The sequence below is a fragment of the Panicum virgatum genome, chromosome 9N (genome assembly GCF_016808335.1).
Source record: "Panicum virgatum strain AP13 chromosome 9N, P.virgatum_v5, whole genome shotgun sequence".
Lineage (NCBI taxonomy): Eukaryota > Viridiplantae > Streptophyta > Magnoliopsida > Poales > Poaceae > Panicum > Panicum virgatum.
In genome coordinates this window covers 18112385-18131975 of record NC_053153.1, presented here as the reverse complement: position 1 = coordinate 18131975, position 19591 = coordinate 18112385, and the positions used below count along the sequence as shown (strand labels likewise).

The 19591-nt window shown below is 47.6% G+C and overlaps 1 protein-coding gene across 1 annotated transcript; it reads left to right on the top strand.

Annotated features, from left to right (window-relative positions):
• The first annotated feature begins 10464 nt into the window (after window positions 1-10464).
• Window positions 10465-16467, top strand: LOC120688799 (dolabradiene monooxygenase-like). Its single transcript, XM_039971172.1, has 3 exons — window positions 10465-10518; window positions 14681-15517; window positions 16150-16467. Exons 1-3 carry the CDS (start codon window positions 10465-10467, stop codon window positions 16465-16467), a joined length of 1209 nt encoding a protein of 402 aa, XP_039827106.1.
• Window positions 16468-19591: the final 3124 nt, after the last annotated feature.

The following is a 19591-nucleotide window of genomic DNA, read 5'->3' as shown; positions in this document are numbered from 1 at the left end:
TGGGCCGGCGCGGGATGGTTTTCTGGGCCGCGGGAAAGGAGAGAAAAGGAGAAAAAAAAAAGAAGAGATGGGCCGGCTTTGCTAAAAATGAGAGGGGAAAAAGGAAGGCTTTTTCATTTTTGAAAAGATTCAAACACATTCAATTTAAATTCAAACTCATACGAATTCAAATTTAAATTGAACAACAAGCAATAAAACAATGCAAAGGTGACATGAATGCAACACAAAAGAACAACCTTATTTAATTTGAAAAACAACCAATCTATTTTCTTTTACACTAAATTCTCTGTAAAGAAAATAAGTGTTGGATAAATTTTTAAAATTACAAAAAAATTATTATTTTATTATTAATTTTAATCACATTTTGAAATTTAAAAATTTCAGGGCGTGACACAGCTTCCGGCTGCTGTCCGTCTCCTGTAACCAGAACAGCAGCTGCTTCACGGCGGCGACGACCGCCGACTTCCGCGTCTTCAACTGCGCCCCGTTCCAGGAGAGCCTGCGCCGCGTCCTCCCCAGCGGCGGCGGCGGCAGGTACCCCATCGTCGAGATGCTGTTCCGCAGCAGCATCTTCGCGCTGGTCGCCGCGGGCGAGGCCGGGAGGCACCGGGTCGAGCTCTGGGACGACAGCAAGAACAAGCGCATCTGCGACATCACCGGCATCCGCTCCGCCGTCCGCGCCGTCCGGGTGTCGATGGCCCGGCCGCCCGCCAGTCAGTAGATCACCCGAGCCGCACGCCCCACACCGCACCACGGCCGGCCGTCGCCGCGCGCCCGACCTCCGCCGTCCAGCGCTACGGTCGCGCCTAGCCGGAGCTCGCGCCGGGCAGAGCTCGCGCCGGCCGGAGCCCGCCCCTGGCCGGAGCTCGCCGCGCCAGATCCCGCCGGCCACCGCGCCCGCCTGGCCGGATCCGGCCGGAGAAGATGACGGCGAGTGGAGGCGGGTGGAGGAGAAGGTGAGGCGGGGGAGCAGATGAGGTAGGAGCCGATCGCGGAGGAGAGCGCCGGCCGCCGCACGCCGCTGGGAGCCGCTCCGACGGCGGCGGGCGCCCCGCCGGCACGCGGAAGCAGGTGTCGAACGCTTGTCGTCGTCGACGATGACCCGGGAGCCCGAGGACCAATTAATGCTCGGCCCGGCGGCGGGCTTGGGCGAGCTGCTGTCCTCGTTCGACCCCTTCGCCGGCGGCGCCCAGGGACGGCGCGGTCCACCTCCGCGTGCAGCAGCGCAGCGGCAAGAAGCACCTGACCACAGTGCAGGGGCTCAGCGCGCCCTACAACTACCGGCAAGGAGAAGCCCGTGGCGAGGGGCGGCGGCGGCGCGGGGAGGCGGCGGGGCGAGGGCAACGCGGTGGCGGTCGGCGCGCCGGGGAGGCGTCGGGGCGATGGGATGGGAGGGAGGATGGGGGTCTCCTTTCGCTAGGGTGAGACTGTTGTTTGAGAGCCCACTCAAACTAATTTAGAGACTCTGCTGGAGTTGAATTTCCCTCTAAATTCTTAAAAACTAAAAAATGAAATATGAGCTCAAATAGAGTTGCTCTGATGAGTAGAATAACGCAAGGCAGACCCGCGACTATTTTAACCTTTTTCTCATCTCCGTCTGCTTATTTCTTCTCTTTTAATTTTACTAAGTTTTTGTCTGGACACACTTGCGAGTTATGTGAAATTATGTTGATGGCAAGATAAACCTTATTCTAACGAGATTTTATTTGAACTGGATGGGTCCTAGCTGGCATGATACAACCGATAGCACAGCTTGCCGTGGGCCGTGCTAGACGCACGACGCGACAATGGCACAACTTAGCAGTGGGCCACTGGGCCGTGCTAAATCTCTGGGGGTACGCGGCACAGTTTCGATAATAGTAGTGCGATACCGAGACATTTAGCGAACCGGGCTGTGCTTATGCAAAAATGGCGCGGGGCCTAAGTTAACTATGAAGTTTAAATTTCAAAGCACGCACCCTCTATCTAATGGCATAGGCATACAGCCCCATAACGGTCCATGGGCAAAAAAAAAAAAAGAGCTGGGAGGACAGCAGTGGGCTATGCCTCAGGTAAAAGGTTGCTGACACCCCATAAAAAACAGGAGTGAAGGATGTAACTGCTGACTCGAGGGGGGTGAGTGAGAGTCTTTAAAAAAATTATCTCCAGTTCAAAAGAACAAGGTCTATATTCCGAATTCAACCAGACACGCCTCTCTTCTAACCGAGAAGGTAATACAAACTGACTCGTGACGAGCTCACCACAAAAACGGTTAGAAAAAACTCGACACGAAACGGAATCCAAGATTAATCAAAATGCCGATAGATCAACACAAAGCATAAGCAAATATAAAGCGGTCTACTCGAGCAAAGCTATCATCAAAACTCCACGTAATCCAACATACGGCAATTCAACAATTATTATCAAAGCTTAACAAAAAAGCCGATGAAAAATATCAAAAAATACTAAAACTAATCACTATCAAAGAGTTCTCTTAATTAAGCATGAAAAGACTAGCAGTAATAACTAATTAACATAAATCAACTAAGCATGCAAAAACTAATAAAAAATTAGAAAGAATAAAAGCTAATCAAATAGCTAAAGCAAAGAGAGGACATAAAACGGTGTTATCTATACTATAAAAGTTGAAACAATTGAAAACATTTCTCACTAAAATTAGGCCCACCGTACCCCTCACGGAGGCCCCACTTGTCAGGCCAAAAGGCTTGACGAAAGGGAGGGGGAGATTGGTTTCGTCAATGTCTTCCATCAAAATACTATTACTTTTTACACCAGCAATTTCATATACCCATCTCTTGTACCCATATATTATTTTTCTTTAGGATACACATACTTTTCTTTGCACATACATTGACTCATAATTCACGTTATTTTTTCATTTGGAAGGATAATAATTGACATCATTATTTATGAAAGCAAAATAAAAACGTGTATTATTTTTAGAAGAAAAATAAATGACATTGTTGCTTGATGGTTTTGGACGGATATTAATTGACATCATTATTTTATGGAAGAAAAAAATATGTATTATTTTTGGAAATAAAATAAATAGTATCATTATTTGATGGAAAAAAAATTAAATATATACATATGGCACGTACATCTAAGAAAATAATAAAGAAAACAACCTAAAGCTCCTCACCAGGTCTGCAGGTCACCTGGGCCACGTGCCCTGTGCTGGCTGAGTCGGCTGGGCTGCCTCCGCCCACACCTTGCCGAGAGCCAGCGAGGCCCCTCTGGGCCACGCGTTGGCCGCGGGTGGCTGGCTGGGCCGCGCAGCCTACCTCGCGCGCTCGTTGTTATCAATGTACAAAATAGTCCGTTAAGCGCTTTTTTCTTTTTTATATTTTTTAAAAAATAAAAATTTCAAAAATATATGTCCGTTTTGAAATATATCAAAAATACCCCCGGTCGTCCCCCCATAGGGCGACAGGCCCTAAGTGTAATTTGTTTTCTTCAAATTCGCAACGAGATCCCTGGAAAAAAAAGAGCCATGTCGCCTACCCCAGGGGCGACATGGGCCTGTCGCCCGTTTGGGGGGGGGGCAGGGTCCCTCCACCCTATATAAGCCCTGGCCGCCATATGCCGCCAACTCCTTTGTCATTTGAGCCTAAAAATTCAGGAAAAAGAGGGATGAGGAGAAGAAAAGCGGCGAAGCTCTGCCGAATTGCGTACTTGTGATCTACCGGTAACTTCCGTATGAATCCATTGATATTGTATAACAATTTAATTTAATTAGCGGATTAGCTGAATTAGATTTGGTGCTATAGAACACTCGTTTAGTATTACAATTTCAGTACTATTACAGACTTGTTTTTTAATCAATTATGAATTAGAATAGAATTATGAAAGTATCTTATTGATATTGCAGCATAAGCCAATGACCCATCTTGTTATCAGTAAGAAGTTGGATCCGTTAGCGGATGGTACGATAGAGATGGTGTTGTCTAAAGTAGTAGAGTTTAAAGATTTCATATTATTTCGAGGTATTACGACGCAAGATGTAAAGTGACACCTGCTAGAACATCGGAAGATATACATGAGAGTATGTGAACTAGCGAATCATCCTAATATCATTGGATTCTTACAAAGTTCTTGTAAGATATGGATGCGGCCAGAGGTGTATGAGATGCACATGAAGGTAACTCTCATTCAGTTGTAATCCCGTCCGTCATTTCGAATCCATATTTATGAAACAATAACACTGTTTTTTAATTATATGCTAGGATTACTCCGAGGACACGGAGTTGATTAACAAAACGATACCAAATTTTCGTAAATTGGTATGTATCTTCGGTGGACTTATGCCGCAAACTAGACGAAGGAGGTGGATAATATCTTCGGGTGATAGTACTTGGCCTGCGCAAGAACAGATGCCCGGAGGTTCGTCGAGTCATGCTTCAGCACCTCAACCACCAACTTGTGTTAACTGGGATGACGACATGGATGACTTCATGCCCCCCAAATCATGGCCTCCAACACATGATGTTCCTCCCCTTTTACATGAACCTAGAATCAGAAAAGAGACAAAGGGAAAGACAAGAGGTTCGTCAAGTCATGTTGCACCACCTGCAACACAAACTTGTGTTAACTGGGATGACGACATGGATGACTTCATGCCCCCCAAACCATGGCCTCCAACACATGATGTTCCTCCCCCTGTACATGAACGTAGATCCAGAAAAGAGAGAAAGGGAAAGTCAAGAGGTTCGTCGAGCCATACTACACCACCTGCAGCACCACCATCTGTCAACTGCGATGACGACCTAGATGATTTCATGTCATGATCTATAATATATGATGTTCATCGGTTTAAGATGTATTCGCATTTAGTATTGTTAATGTTGTATTATGGTTGTATGTATGTCTCGTACCTAACTTGCATTCACTGGACATGTACATAATGTCGAGTTTGAATCGTACTTAGTCGTAATGGAGCATCGAAGTATAAACATACCATCTATTGTATGAAATGGAAAATACGAGAGTGATCAGAGGCGAACGTTGAACTGTATAAATAAGCGGTCCACAGTGGCATGGCAGTGGCATGGCAGAACCCACATCATAATACAACGATAATGAAACACACATCACATATGCAGTGGCATGACAGAACCCGTTACAAACTACGGTAAACAGATTCCGGACTAACCTAACATGCCTTAGGTAATTTAGAAAAATAGAATAAACACAACGATGCAGCATGTCACTAGCAATAGGGTAGCCCTAGTAGCCGTACCCCCACGTAGCAAACTGCGTTGAGCCTTCTCCGCAGTATCCACCCATTGCAGATGGTGCAGGCGGTGGTGCCGGAGGCGCAGGGCCCTTCTTCTTGTGACAAGGACAGTTGCAGTAAGGAATAGTGCATGGTTCATCCTGTGAACCGGCAGCATTGCTGGTATCATCAACTTCGTCGTCTTTGTTATCCTCGCTCACTTCCTCATAATGGTTCACCTTGCATTCCAGATCAAAGATCTTTATCTAGAGGTACTCGATGAACTCCTGAACAGAATCAATTGGTGCATGATCGACCCACCTAGTAAAACCACAGTTTTCTGGAGCATCGGAAGACTGCAAAATAAATTTCATGTAAGGTGTCTCATTGAAGATAAAGAAATGAAACAACCGAGTATTACCCATGCGTGTGGACATTTAAAGAAACGCCGACCATCATCCATCCCGTCGGTGCACATCTGCACTAAGCAGTCCTCACCATATCTGCATTTTGGCCACGGTTCTCTACGGTTATCGTATTGTCGAAGAGGAGGTTCATTGGTAAATTCACTCTTGTGCGATGGCGGAAACTCAAACACTGGTTCCGGAAAGAAATCAGGTCCAAGAGGTCCCTCCCATATTATGGGGTCTCCCTTTCTTCCCCCTTTTCCTTTCCCAAAACCATAGTTATTCTTTCTGCTAGACCCACCTCCAGACATTGGGTATACAATGAGCTTTGGTGTTTAAGTGCTGCTGGGAGTTCACAAACTTCGGAGTATTTATAGGCGCACAAAGGTCTGATACCCGGAGTGTGGAGTGTAAATGCACATAAAAAGCCTACATGACAACACAGTGAAGAGGCTAGCTGACCTAACACTGAAAAGGCTAGATTCGATTCTCGAAATGACTACTCGATGCATCTCTGTGCATGCAGATTCACAGCGCTGCATTGCTGCCGCTCGGTCGATCGCGCCTAGATGCCGCCTTCCCCACTACACGCCACAGACCTGCGCTGTAGAATGACAGGTCCGTCGTCCTCGCCAGAGAGACTGCTTTGAAGGTGAGCTGGAGTGGTTGCCGTGTTGTCACATCTTTTTGAAATGATGGAAGGGCACTGCTATTGGGTCACGTATGTCTGGGCAAAGAATGCGACATTTGGGAAACCCGTGATCGCCGTGCTGAGCAGTGGCAACCTGTGATCTCGTACTCACAGCTAGATACACTATGGTTCCTATTTTGAGCTATTCGAGCGTGTAGTCGTCATCATCGTCGGCAAGATCTCGGCCGCTAACTCCTACCGCACCTAACTTGTCCTTCATTAAATCACGGAAAAAATTCACAAGAACTTCCCTTATTTCACGAGCATTATGGAACCCACAAACATAACAAGTTCACATCAATAGTATCTATAGAAACAAATAACAAGTAAACTACCACAATCATAAACATCGGATACAAATAAGTGGTCCACAGCTATCTCATTACAAATAAACATCAGATATATCTAACCACCCCTAGGGCGTCGGACCCTCTTAGCCCTCTGCTGGGCACGAACATGGCCCTCGGAGTAGGTGAGAACATCCGGAGACCTCACTTGTCGCTCAGGACGCGCAAGGGACTGCGGTGTCTGCTGCTGAGAGATCCCAAGTGGTGCTCCTCCTAGCTGTGAATACCCCAAGACATCGGGGTCACCTTACGCGGCAGGCTCTTCTAGAGTCAAACTGTCGAGGTCGTCTAAGGTGAATGCCTCGTTATCTGGTCGAAAGGAGGAAGAAGAAGGTCCGGCGCCGGCATCGGGGTAGAATCCTACGCATAAAATGTGGATGTTAGCGTACGCTCGTGTATTTCGTCATGACATGTAGAAACCGAAATACGAAATATAAACTAACCTGTGTAGACCAGTATCTGTGGCCCCGGTACCATCCCTGGATACGGTCCGCCAACTGGTGCTGTCCCTCTAAACATTCCAGTATGGCCGAACGCAGTAGCTGGATCGTATCCTGTATGTGATATTAGTAAATATGTATGAACACCTGATCTAATTTTAAAGAGATATGTACGTTCCAGTATGGCCGAACGCAGTAGCTGGAAGAACTGCGACGTCGGCCCATGCACGGTCGACGGACACGGGAACGACGACGAGGCCTGGGACGACCCGTGGCTGTCTTTGTACTGCACACGGCTTCCCAAGTTATCCACTACCTGACGCAACTGATCACGCTGCCTCGATCATGCCTCTGTCTGCTCAAACTGGGTCATTGGGGATCCGGCACGTACCCTCGTCAGGTAAGTCGAGCAGTCCGTCTCCATCATGTTGCAAAGGCGAAACTGCATCCATTCAGTAAAGGTACAGTTAGAAACACATGAATTATCTTATGAATATATATATATATATATATATATATATATATATATATATATATATATATATATATATATATATATATATATATGCAAATATGATCAACAGACTCACCGCGCCAGCTAGTGCCTCACGTGGTGCCGGGCATAGCCATCCTGAGGCCTCGCCTGGTGTGGCTGCGGGTGAGTGTCAACATAAACCAGACGAGCCCGAGTCCGTGGTAAGTACCAGGTGAGGTAAGCCCTAAATGAGCTGTCTATGTGTGATCCTGTTGGATGGACCAAGTGCTCGTCTGCCTGTTCCCATTGGTCCACCCACGGCTGCATCTTGGTGAGCCAATCATCAGAGCACGGCAAGCCACTCCTTGACAACCTACAAAAGTGGACCACGAAGAATCGTTAGATTCGACACGAATATATGAGCCAAGTTCATTCATAATTACCTATGGTCCTGGCAACTGACACGCTCTAACGCGGTGGGCACCGAAAACTCCTGGCGCTGCCCGAACTGTCTCCTGACTCTCCAGTGGCAATATGCCTCAACCGCGATGTCATAAACCAGGACGGCGGTAGTAAGCCACAGGCTCGCATTCGCGGAGCAGTGCGAAGACAGGCCTGCTGGTGCACGGGTAGCCACAGCCTCTGGGCTGTAAGGCTCCCAGACAACGTCCTCGGGCGTCGGATCCTTATATAAGGGGGGGGGGGTACCCCGGTCGCCCGCAGGGGGGGCGACAGGCCCCCCTGCCGCGCCCGTGGGCGGGGCCCAGTGGTTGCCCGAGGGGGGGTGACAGCCCCCCCTGTCGCCTGTCGCCCGTTGGGGGGGCGACAGGCCCCCCTTTTTTCTAGGGATCTCGTTGCGAATTTGAAGGAAAAAATTACACTTAGGGCCTGTCGCCCTATGGGGGGGCGACCGGAGGGTATTTTTGATATATTTCAAAACGGACGTATATTTTTGAAATTTTTATTTTTTTAAAATATAAAAAAGAAAAAAGTGCGTCCGTTAAGGCCAGTCCAATGCAAATTTTAATGAGATTTTATGCACATTAAATAAGGTGCCACATAGGTAAAAATAAAGACATGGCAAGAAATTTATGAAGAGAGAGAAAAAATGGGTTTCATCTAGATGAAACATGGGTTACACTGTTTCCAAAACTATGAAACTTGATGAAAGTAGCATTGGGAGCTAGAGAATTTCATCTCATCTGATTTCACCCAATCACGTTCATAGCAATTGAATGCTATGGCTCGCCTATAAAATCGTGAAATAAAACTATGCATTGGGAGGCCTCATTTCATCCATAGTTTCAAAAGTCATTTGATGATTATCACTCTTGGTAATCGTGTATTAAAACCTTGCACTGGGATTAGCCTAATAGCCTGCTATAGGCCGCTATTAGTTTTTTAGAAGATTACGCTATACAATATTTGTCTACTATGTCCAAAGAGATTTTTATAAGATTTAGTGATAATAAATGTCCGCTATGTCCGCTAAAGATATAGTCAAAAGAAATAAAGAATCAATATTATTATGGTGGACCATAAAAAAGCATCACGAGCACACTTAGACAGTCAAGAGACGTGTTGAGTCTATTTTAGATTGTTGGACTAATGATGCTTCTTATTTTGTATGTAATTATTGACTATTTTATCATTCCGCTAAATGATTTCGCTTTCGCTATAGCTTTTGCTATAGCTCCTTTAGCTTTTTGGAAGGATTTCTGCTAAATATATTAGCTTTTTAAATGAAAATTTATCTTACCTTGATTAATGGTGGATGGAACATAGAGGCACAGCTGATCTGGATGCACGCATAACACTCTGTTAAAAACAAATAAATAGAAAAGCCACTATTTTATTGTTTTTTCTTTTCATAAAAATAATAGACGTCCTACCCTTTGAGATTCACAAAATCAACATGTACGTCTGGTCATCGATGACACTTATCTATGACAGAACAATAATATTTATTTTAAAACAAATTCAAAAAATAGGACAGTCATGTTGAGAGGAAATAGACAGTCATTTTATTAACACATCACCAACACCTCCACAATCAATGAAAGGTTTTGTTGGTTGCAACTAAATTTTGCTACAAGTGCTCTTCCCTGGCAAGGAGTGGTGGCAACTGACAAACACCGCCATTGATCTTCGCTCTCAAAAAAGAACAATATAAAGTCACTAATGATCTTCCCTAAAAAATACCACCACTGATTTTTGTTTTTGAGGGGTTAATATCTCCATGCATGGTGAGCTAGTGGGCTTAGCCTTACTTATAGGATTCAAATTCTCTATAAAATCGCTCTACTTTTTATAGGATTCAAATTCAATAAAATTCCTCTACTTTTCTTATGTTCTAATTATCTATAGGATTGGTAGGATTGGACATACTTAGATCAGGGACGGGTCCAGCACTCCAGACAAAGACATCATCATGGTTTTAGGGTCAAAGTGTAGTACTTGCCTAGATCTTAAAAGTGATTTACTAGAGAATTTGCAAATTTCGAGTGTGGTCGGCTAACTCTGATAAACAATACAAGATCCATCTTGGTATAAGGTGGGGAAAATTTGCACTCACCCCCCCGGCCTCCGTTTTGTCTGGCGAGCGAAGCGCCATTCCGTCTGGCCACCCCATTCGCTTCCGTCTGCCTCCGTCCGTGCCAGCACGTTTCCATCCAGGAGGTGCGCCCCCGTCCGCTGCCGGCGGCCTCCATCTCCAGCAGCGACGCCGCCCCTCAGAAATTGTACAGCGCCGTCGGCATCCGAAGCCCTGCTGCGCAGCCGCACTCCGAAGCCCAGCAGCGCCTCCGCCGCCCGATTCATCTCCAGCAGCGCCGCCGCCCGATTCCTCAGCAGCGCCACCGCCGCCCGATCCCCTCCAGCGCCGCCGCCATGGACCAGGCTTCTGCCATGGAGGACAGGGCTGACCGCGAGGCCATGGATGTGGTTTGGCGCTGATTTAGCGCTGCCCGCTCTGGGCGCCCCTCCCTGCGGATTCTGCTGTTCCCCTGAATGTTTGTAGGCTTCAGCTGTGTCTCTGAATGTTTGTCTCTGTTGTAGCTCAATGGATGTACAGTTTTGTTCAGTTTGAAATGGGAAAAAGATTAGATTTTGTCCTCAAATTGTCCAGTGCAAAATGAATGTCTGAGAAATTTGACAACCCAGAAATGATGTATCCTCATCGCTCTCCCCGGTCTCCTAAAGTTTGGAAATTTAATGTACTCCTAATAACAGCTTTAAACAAGAAGTTGCAGCATACCTCTGGGAGGTCACCAAGTTGAATATTTGGTCGGTAGATTGTTTTTTAGCCTAATGACTTGATCCCACACTTCTGCACTCAAGTTTGTTTTCTTTTCCTATGCTGCAAAAGAAAATGCCAAGTTTTCAAATAAATTTTATGACATCACAATAAGATAGGTGCACAGCCAGTGAGCCAGGAGGACTGATGGATAGTACAAATTAAACTATAGCACGGTGTCGGTGAGCTAAACCAAAAATATGCTAAAACTCTGAAAAAAATTGTAGTAACTATCCCTGGTTGAACCCTGAAAAATCTCTTGTTCTACATCACCTCAGGACATCATGCTATCAGTTGCTTGATCCAGAAACTATGCTAACCATCTGCATGTTTGCCTTTGGCGATAGTAAGCAGCTGTCGTGTTATATTGAAATTAGTGTCATACTAGCTTGATTCATTCTAGGTTTGGAAATTAGTGTCATACTAGCTTGATTTATACTAGGTTTGGACTGAACACATTTCAAACTAAATCATTTCAAATGACAAAACATAATCCAATTGCTGGAGCCTTCCTATTGTAAACCAATTCTGGAGATCCTGATTCTTGTGTTCAATGAGACATGTTTGTTTTCATATTGTGAATAGTTAAATCTGAACATGTATGCTCTTGTTATGGGTACATGCTGCCAAACTTGAGTAAAAAAAGGTCAATTCAGTTTGTTGTATACTATCAATTTCAGAAATATCACAGGTGAACTGCTGCAAAAATCTGAAATGCAACAAGAGCTTCTTATCTCAGACATGTTTCCCATGGACAAATTTCATTCATATGCAAGAGATGGTACATAGTTTGGCATCAGCTACAATATTTTGAACAGCTACAATCTGAATTGCAACAAGAGCTTCACTATGCCTGTAATTTGACCACTTCAAAATAGCGCTAGTTTCAACCAATACAGAAGCATTCCTAGCTAAGTCATCAGCTACATATTTTAATCAGCTTGTACTCCTTCAGTGTTCTCAAAATGCCGTAAATGAGCCCAGTCTGATGAATCCCCTGATGATTGCACTGATTGCACAGCAGACGGAATGGTAGGAGGTGCTGGAGTGGAGAAATTGATGCCCCGTGCAGCAAAGGCTGCTCAAACAATAGCAAAACGTGTAAGATTAAACTGGATGATGCATAACATTTTCACTGGAACTTCCAGAGGAAGAGATCGAGGTACCTTGGTACCTGCAGATGGAAAGAAATGCAGCAGAGGTTCAGTTTCATTGGGGAGGCAAGGGCCTGGAGTGCAGCTAGCCCCGGGGGGCCTGCCGTAGCGAAAGCTGCTGATCGTACAGCTAGCCTCGTCGGACTACGGCGGCGCCCTCTGCGCCGGCAAACGGGCGGCGGCGACCCTGGCGACCAGAGGGAGGCGGCGGCGAACCGAGGGATCCTGCGCTGGTGGAGGCGGCGGTCTTGTTGGCCCTAGGGCACAGAACGGAGGGGAGGTGGTGGAGGGCAGCGGCACTCCAGGCGAGGCAAGGGCGGCGGCGCTCTGCTAGGAGCCGGCGGAGGAAACCCTAGGCGGCGGCGTCTTGGGGAGAAGAATCACGACGCCCCCTGCGCGAGGCCCAGAATGAACGAACGAACGGAGGGGAGGCTGCGGCTGACAGAACGGAGCGGAGCGGCTGACGGAACGGAACGAAGGGGTGGAATTGTAAGAACGCGCAGCGAAGGTGGGGGGAGAGGCGGGTGTCAAAGTGTAAAAATTCCCCAAATCTGTCCGGTGCCCTCGGATGGGTCCGGTGGGCTCTATTGGAGTTTCCAAAGTTTGCACAAAGATCTTGTTTTCTATAGAATATGGTGCCAAGATAAAATACTCTATTTAAATAATTGGTCATTTTAACTTTTTTAAATAAATAGATTTTAATTTTACTATACACATAGATATACGATACATTTAAAGAATGTTTAGCAGGACTCTCTCCTCCAAAATAACTTCGGCTCCTACATTTTTCATAAAAAACTGCCTCTCGTACAAAATGTTTGGCAAGGCTCCTTCGGGAGCCTGAAGCCGGAGCTAGAGCCATCGTAAAAACCCTGCCAAGCACTCAAACAACAGGATCATATTTATAATTATAATTTGGTGGGGAGGAAATATCATGCAACTTTTTTGTGTTTGGGTTGCAAAACAACACTTTAAAACGTGCACCGAGCGTGGTTGTTGTCCGTATCGATCCTTCCAACCGCCTTCAAGATGAAAATGAAAGTCCAGACGCTTTCGCAGTTGCAGCTGTACGTCTCCAATCATAAAAGAGATTCAGCAACAGAGACAGGTCGAGTTGAATGCAATGCCACCACTGCTGCTGGCTAGACTACACCAGGGTTCACCTTTTTCGTTTTTTTTCCGAATCCCGCCGTTTGCCGGAAACGAAATTTCGGCTGAAATTTCGCCGAAATTCGCTAATTCCGAACGGAAAGGGAATTCAAATTCAAAAAACGAAATTTCGGTGAATTCCGACCGAAATTTCGGTGATTTCGACCGGAAAATGATGTCAGTTGTGATTTTCCTACTGTTCCCGAGGTCAAATGAAAAACTTTTGAATACCAACTTTGTTCAGTTTTTCGAGATCTACAACTTTTGTTTCAGGAACTTTTTCATTTGAGCAATGGTTTGAAAGTTATTTAATTATTTCAAAAACTACCAATTAAAAGTCTTGTCATTTCATGTGACAACTTTCATTTTCTCTCTTAGGCCTCAACTGGACTTTTATTATTCTTGTTATGGCGGATATTCCTATAAATTTTTAGGGACATTAGTTGATCCAAATTGAAAGTTGTTTTAAATCCAGGACAAACATGATTTGAATTGGTTATCAATTCATGTGACAGTGTTTGAATTTTTTGTTTGATTCAATTTGTATAGAGAATTGTTAAAGCATTCTGAAAGCTTTCTTCCACGAAGTGGGGGCAGATCAAAGGCCACAACTGACTTAATCTGCAGTTGCCAATAGAGAAGAATTGCCAATGGAATTTAACACGTATCAGCAATGGCCACAACATCAAAAAAAAACTCCCAAGTCTCCACAGTTACCGGCTACAAAGCTAGAAGAAGAGCCAGATCGAGGGCCTGGTTAAGAATAATAGACTACAGCAGACAGAGGGCTTTAGCTGCCATCTCATTCGATCTCACCGCTACATACAAAAGAAAAGAGCTGCTAGATGATAATATAAAAGCAGATGCAAAAGGCAAAAGCGAAGCAAGATTGACGACGAGCCTAATTGGACAGCACGAGGAAACTAGATCTACTAGTCTACTGATGAGAGTATAGTCCACCCGGGCCGGCCGATGGATCATCATCCTAGTTGTAGGTATGCATATGAAATTGAATAGGTACCTCACCAATATCATGATAAACCAAAGTCTAGTTGAAGTCGAGGGGAGAAAACAAATTTTTGCACATGAAATGACGAGTCATTCAAATTACGGTTTCAAATGTTAATTTTAGCCTAGCAAATGATCTTAGATTTGAGTGTGTTCTAGTCCTATTTGCTTAGAAAAACACCTAGTTTTTTATCATATTTTTTACAATTTTTTTTACAAATTTTTTTGAATTTTTGAATTTTGAAACGAAATTTACCGAAATTTACCGAAATTCCACTTCCCGGTAACTACCGAAAACGAAAAAAATACCGAAATTTCGCCGAAATTTCACCGAAATTTTGAACCCTGGACTACACTACAGCACCACACGCACCATCGTACTCGACGGCCAATAATGGAGGCGACGACGCTGCCGCTGCTTGAGCTGCTGCTCCTGCTACCCCTCTTCCTCATCAAGCTCGTCGCCAGGAGCTACGCCCCGGCGTCGGCGTCGTCGTAGCCCGGGAAGCCGCCGCTGCGCCTGCCTCCGGGGCCGTGGCAGCTGCCGCTCATCGGCAGCCTCCACCACCTCCTCCTGTCCCCGCACGGCGACCTCGCGCACCGGGCCTTGCGGGACCTGTCCGCCCGGCACGGCCCGCTCATGATGCTCCGCCTCGGCGCCGTGCCCACGCTGGTGGTGTCCTCGGCCGAGGCCGCCAGGGAGGTGATGAAGACCCACGACGCCGCGTTCGCGAGCCGGAACCTGACGCCGACGCTGGCCGTGTTCGCCGACGGCGGCCGCGACATCCTCTTCTCCCCCTACGGCGACCTGTGGCGCCAGCTCCGGCGGATCTGCGTGCTCGAGCTCCTCTCCCCGCGCCGCGTCCGGTCCTTCCGCCGCGTCCGGGAGGAGGAGGCCGCGGGCCTGCTCCGCTCCGTCGCCGGCTCCTGCGCCGCCGCCCAGGGCGGCGCCGCGGTGGTCGACATCGGCGAGAGGATCTGCCGCGCGATGAACGACATCGTGGTGCGGTCGGCCGTCGGCGGCCGGTGCCCGCGGCGCGACGAGTTCCTGCGCGAACTCCACACGGCCGTGATGCTCACCTCCGGCTTCAACCTGACCGACCTGTACCCGTCGTCGCCGCTGGTGTGCTGGCTCAGCCGCGGGCTGCGGGAGGCCCAGCGGTGCAACCGGACCGTGCGCGACATCATGGGCGAGATCATCCGCGAGCAGTCGTCAGTCGACGAGGGACGCGAGGAGCAGGACGACGACAACCTGCTGGCCGTGCTGCTGCGGCTGGAGAGAGACGGCGACGCGCAGTGCCCGCTTACCACAGACATCATCACCACCGTCGTCTTGGTACATACCACGCGATTCTAATCCCTCTATTATTGCGATCAGATGACATCAGCAACAAATATCACCTGATAATAAAAGAAAAAAGTATAAATTACCCCCTTATTAGTATCGCCAAAAATGTATATAACCCAATACACTATTTTTGTTCAATTTATACTATGATAACAAGGTCAATTTAAGTTTTATATCCATAATGAGTTTTTGTCCGATTTAATTTAAATTTCTTTAGGCAACAATACACGTCATAAGTTATGTTGAAAAATATTATGAATACATCATCACTATTTTTCGCTTGATTTGTATCACATGATTAATTTATTATGAGATGTTCTGACCGATTGAAATAATGATGAAAATTTCATAATGTATATTTTTAAAATAAGTCATAATTCCGCTCAATGTGTTTTTTAAAATAAGCTATAATTTCCGCTCAATACTCACAAAATTTCAACTTAAAATTTCACTTATGCCAGTGAAACAAAAAGATATATATCTTATGAAAATATACTAATAAATGTCTTAGTTGTAGAGCAGAGTGAACCAAAAGAATTAATTGGGGGTTATCTGAACTTGAAAACCATACTTAGGGTAATTTGAAGCTTTTACTAATAATAAACACTATGTGACCCTAGGAAATCTTTGCGGCGGGGAGCGAGACCTCAGCAACAACACTAGAGTGGGCGTTGGCGGAGCTGACAAGGAACCCACGAGTGATGCAGAAAGCTCAAGCGGAGCTTCTCCATGTCGGCAAAGTGATCATCTATACGGACCACTCACTTTGCATGGCCGGGAACGGCCTCCCGGCGGCGGACCTCGCCGGCGAGCAGCGGCAGAGAAAAGGGGCGATGCGGCGAACTGAACCAGGGCTCACCTCGTGCAAGGGACGGTCGGAGAAGGGTGGTCAGCGGCGCAGTTCGAACGGCGGCGACGGCGACGGCGGGAACTCGTAGCGACAGTCCCCGGGTCACGCGAAGCAGCACAGCGGGGCGGCAGAGCAGTGCGAATCCCGGCGGCGGGTCGCTCGGCGTCAACAGGATGCAGGCGTCGAGATCGACTCGGCGAGATGGAGCTCCCCAATGGCGGCGGCGGCTGGCAAAGCTACAGCTACACGGCTTGGGATTTGGGGAAACTCGAGGCGCGGTAGCCACGTTATATAGGGGCTCGGCCGGGCTGTCCAGGTGGAAGGGGAGAGGGAAACGGACGCAGGCGGCGGGCGGACACCGGACCGGATACGACAGCAACGGAGTCCGGACGACGCACGGCGGCGGCGCCCCGGTCGCCTCCGACCTAAGGTCGGGGACGACCGGTGGGCCCGGGCCGTCAACGAGCCAGGGAGAGAAAAGAGAAGGGAGGCAGCTAGCAGGCTGGGTGGGCCGCGGCAGCGCGCGCTCTGGGCCGAGGTTGGCCCATGCGGGGGAGAAAGAAGAAGAGGCCAGGCCGGGCTAAAGGACAAGAAAGTGAGGAGATCGGGCCGGGAAAGAAAGAGAAGAAAATGGGCTTAGCCCTGGTATAAAAGAAGAAACTTTTCCTTTTTAAATAGATTTGCAAAATTAGAGTTTCAAATTTATTTTGAATTTAAACCAAGAATCAAACAAATGCAACAGCACATAAAATAAAATAATATGCAATGCAACAAACATGGTTCTTATCCTATATTTATTTTAAATTTTCTTTATTATTAAAAAAATAGTATTTCCTTTACATAAATGGAACTAAATCTAAATAAATTCAAATAAACTCGAGTAAATTCAAATAAAACCCTAATAAATTAAGTTTTCAAAAATCAGGGTGTCACAGACGTTGACCACTTCGTTGGCACGTGCTTCTTCTTTGGCTGATCATCCTACTCCTTGGCCTTGGCCTTGCCCTTATTAGTGTAAGGGTCGTAGTCGATGAGCTCCAAGTTGGCGAACTTGTGGGCTTCATCGAACATCTGAGGGATAGATGTTGGTGGGTCGCGCGCCCATTGCTTTTGGAGCTCGGGGTTGCGAACAGAGTTGTGGAACGCCACCAAGACGGCCTTGTCCATGGCCGTTGGAGTAGCCGTGCGCACCTCATAGAATCGCGTGATGAAGTCCTTGAGCAACTCGCCTTTTTTTTGATGAAGCTAGTACAACGCGTGGGCAGAGCTGGGACGCTTCCATGTCCCCTTGAAGAAGGAAGTGACGGAACATGCGCTTGAGTTGCCTCCAAGAGTGGATCGATCTGTGCTTCTGGGTCGTGAGCCAGGCCCTGATGTTGTCATCTAGGGCCGCCGGGAGGTAGTTCGCCATGACAGCGTCGTCTCCTCCTACGGCACTAATCGTTATGGACTTATGGCATACCTGTCGATCTAACTCTCGGGATTGGACTTGTCGTCGTAGGGTTGGATATGAGCCAGCTTGAACCCCTTGGGCCATTCGACATCCCGAAGATCCCGGTCGAACGCCTTGATTGTTGTCGTCGGCGCCCTTCCGTGGCGATGCCGTGGGTCCAGATCGGAGTCCGTCGACAAAGATGACGGGGCAGGAGAGCGACGGCGGAACGGGTCCTCCTCCTTCTTGCGATTGCGTGCCTCTTATCGATGGCGACGCTCGTCCTCTCGGCGATTGGATTCGAGCTTGTGCAGAAGCTCTCGGTTGAGGAGATGACCATGGCGATCCCGCTGGCGTGAAAAGCTGACGCTCGCCGAGCCACGGGGACGTCGGCAATTGTCTCGTTCTCCGCCTTGGTTCTCACCCGAGGCTTCCTTGCGCTTGTTGTCCCCTCCTTCAGGTGGTTGACGGGGGGATGCAGACGGCCGGGTGCTGCGCGAGCGACTGGGGAGCGGTGGAGTATGGACGAAGCTAGAGTTGAGCCATACCTATGTCGGCAACTTGCTTACATTGGTCGATTAGAGGGTTGACATCTACGGGATGGGTCTCCGATATCTTTGCTTTGATCTTATCGATCAAGTTCTTCAACTGAACCATATTATGGCCGGGGTGAAAGATCTGTGTATCACTGATCTGGGTGACCACAGCGTTGCGAGGAGTATTAGGGAGTCGACCCTTCCAGAGTATGAACTCCGGAGTTGCCGGGACTCCTAACTCGAGCTGTCTCTGGACAATCTCGTTTTGGAGCAACTCGTGCTGCTGTTGAAGCTGCTGGAGTCATGCGTGAGCCTCGGCCCCTTGGGCGGCTAGGAGTTCTTGGAGCTTTTGCTCCTCGGTTTCATGGGCGCCGTCTCTGCCTCTAGTGGTGGCCATGAAGACCTCTCGAGTTGGAACGGAAGCCCAGGCGGAGAGTCCTGGTGGCATAGTATTGCCGATTTGGACGACAGTAGTGCCACGGCCGGGTCGATCTACAACTCGGGCTGTAACGAGTTGGAACTCACTAATGTCGGGGAGACCTGGAGTCCAAGGTAGGATGTACCCCCGAGTCAGGATCGGGATGGTTAGCCTCGACAGGGGTTTGACTCCTGCTGGGCTGCTCCACGACTTGTTGTATCGCCAAATGGTAGGTCGCCGCCTGGTTGCGGAGACTGAAGGGGAAAGAACTCCCACGAGTTGAACCCGGTCAACTCCAATTGATTCCTTCGACTTAGAGTCAGTGTAGGAAAGCTTGCCTTTGGAATTCGTCGAGAATTCTAGGGATCCGAAACGAATCTCGAACCCGGCCGGGAACTTGCCGAATTTGAAGATGAGAGCCATCGAAGATCTTTCAGAACGAACGAAGCAATCCCCTACTTGGGGCACCAACTGTCGGAACACGAATCCGTTATCCCCCCACGGGATTCCCTAAGGAGGGTTTTTGTTCGGAGGGGTTGCTTAGCCTAGATATGGAGACGAAGTGGACACCTTTTTGCCCTGGTTCAGGCCCTCGAGTTAATGAGGTAATACCCTACATCTTGCTTTGTTGTATTGCTTGTTGCGAGTTATTTGTGTTACAGAATAGAGGGGCCTAGCTCCACTTATATAGCCGTGGAGGCCAGGCCGCACCAAGAGTTCAACTCAGATACGAGGAGTTAACTATGCCTATTTACAACAGAGCTCGAGTTAAACTCAACTAGGACTCTCTATTTCCTATAATCTCGCCAAGTCTTTCCTCACAGAT

What these genes read in the sequence shown, in the direction of transcription:
- LOC120688799 (XM_039971172.1), top strand. Translation starts at nt 10,465, where the DNA reads ATGGACCAGGCTTCTGCCATGGAGGACAGGGCTGACCGCGAGGCCATG. An exon ending in ACCGCGAGGCCATGGATGTG is followed by an intron (nt 10,519 to 14,680) that starts GTTTGGCGCTGA and finishes GCGTCGTCGTAG; the next exon opens with CCCGGGAAGCCGCCGCTGCG. An exon ending in TCATCACCACCGTCGTCTTG is followed by an intron (nt 15,518 to 16,149) that starts GTACATACCACG and finishes ATGTGACCCTAG; the next exon opens with GAAATCTTTGCGGCGGGGAG.